Source organism: Mandrillus leucophaeus, unplaced genomic scaffold (assembly GCF_000951045.1).
Source record: "Mandrillus leucophaeus isolate KB7577 unplaced genomic scaffold, Mleu.le_1.0 Scaffold248, whole genome shotgun sequence".
Classification (NCBI taxonomy): Eukaryota; Metazoa; Chordata; class Mammalia; order Primates; family Cercopithecidae; genus Mandrillus; species Mandrillus leucophaeus.
The window spans coordinates 1,634,191-1,635,157 of record NW_012102565.1 but is presented as its reverse complement, the minus strand read 5'-3'; the positions used below and the strand labels follow the sequence as shown (position 1 = coordinate 1,635,157).

The 967-nt window shown below is 66.5% G+C and overlaps 1 protein-coding gene across 1 annotated transcript in view; it reads left to right on the top strand.

The window, feature by feature from the left end:
• The window catches only part of MYO1G (myosin IG), a 16,276-nt gene extending 15,751 nt beyond the window's left edge, over window positions 1-525 (top strand). Inside the window, exon 22 of the mRNA XM_011983288.1 lies at window positions 184-525. Within this exon, the coding sequence (XP_011838678.1) occupies window positions 184-525 (342 nt within the window). The remainder of the gene's footprint in view (window positions 1-183) is intronic.
• The last annotated feature ends 442 nt before the right edge of the window (window positions 526-967 follow it).

The following is a 967-nucleotide window of genomic DNA, read 5'->3' as shown; positions in this document are numbered from 1 at the left end:
CCGCCTCCTCGGTCAGGTCCACCCGCGCCCCACTCACCCGCTGGGGCCCCGACTACAAGAGGCCCGGCGCGCCGACGGAGGATAGAAGCCCGAGCTCTCGGAGTAAGCGCTCTCCAGAGGAAGCAGTTCCTTTGTGCCCCAGCCTGCCCCGTCCACGCAGTGGTCCCCTGTTCCTCTCCACAGGGCTCCTGGCCTTGTTCCTACCCGGCCACTGGGGAAGGCTTAGGGTTCATCTTTAGGCAGGGCTGGGGAGTACGCCTGGAGACAGAGCAGCCCCGAGAGCTGTCACGGGATGTGCTGCTGAACCGCCGCCGTGGCCCAGGGCTAATGCTATCCCAGCCTCGAGCTGTCCCTGTCCCTGTCCCTGCTGGAAGTGGATGTCTGAGGCGCTGGGACCGACCTCTGGAGCCTGGTAACTGTGGGACAGGTCCTGCAGCCAGAACTCCCAGCCTCCTGGAGCAGGGCCTGTGCTCTTGGAAAGACCCACAGGGAAGCCTCGGGAGACACCTGCAGCCCCCGGGCTGACCACCCCTTCTCCAGGCCAACCCCAGCCTCAGCCTTCAGCAGCTCCTCCAGCCCCTCAGGGGCCCTCATGGAACCAGGCCTTCAGCCTCTCAGCCCTCAGGCCCTCAGCCCCTCAGCCCTCTGCCTCCCTCAGCTCCTCAGCCCCTCAGCCTCCCTCAGCCCCCTCAGCCCTCAGCTCTCTCAGCCCCTCAGCATCCTCAACCCCCCTCAGCCCCTCAGCCCTCACCCTCCTTCAGCCCGTCAGCCCCTTCAGCTCCTCAGCCCCTCAGCCCCTTCAGCTCCTCAGCCCCTCAGCCCCTTCAACCCCTCAGCCCTCAGCCGGCTCAGCTCTCAGTCCCTCAGCCCTCAGTTATCTCAACCCCTCAGCCCCTCAGCCCTCAGCTCCCTCAACCCTTCAATCCTTCAGCCCTCAGCCCTCAGCCCCTCAGCCCCTCAACCCCTC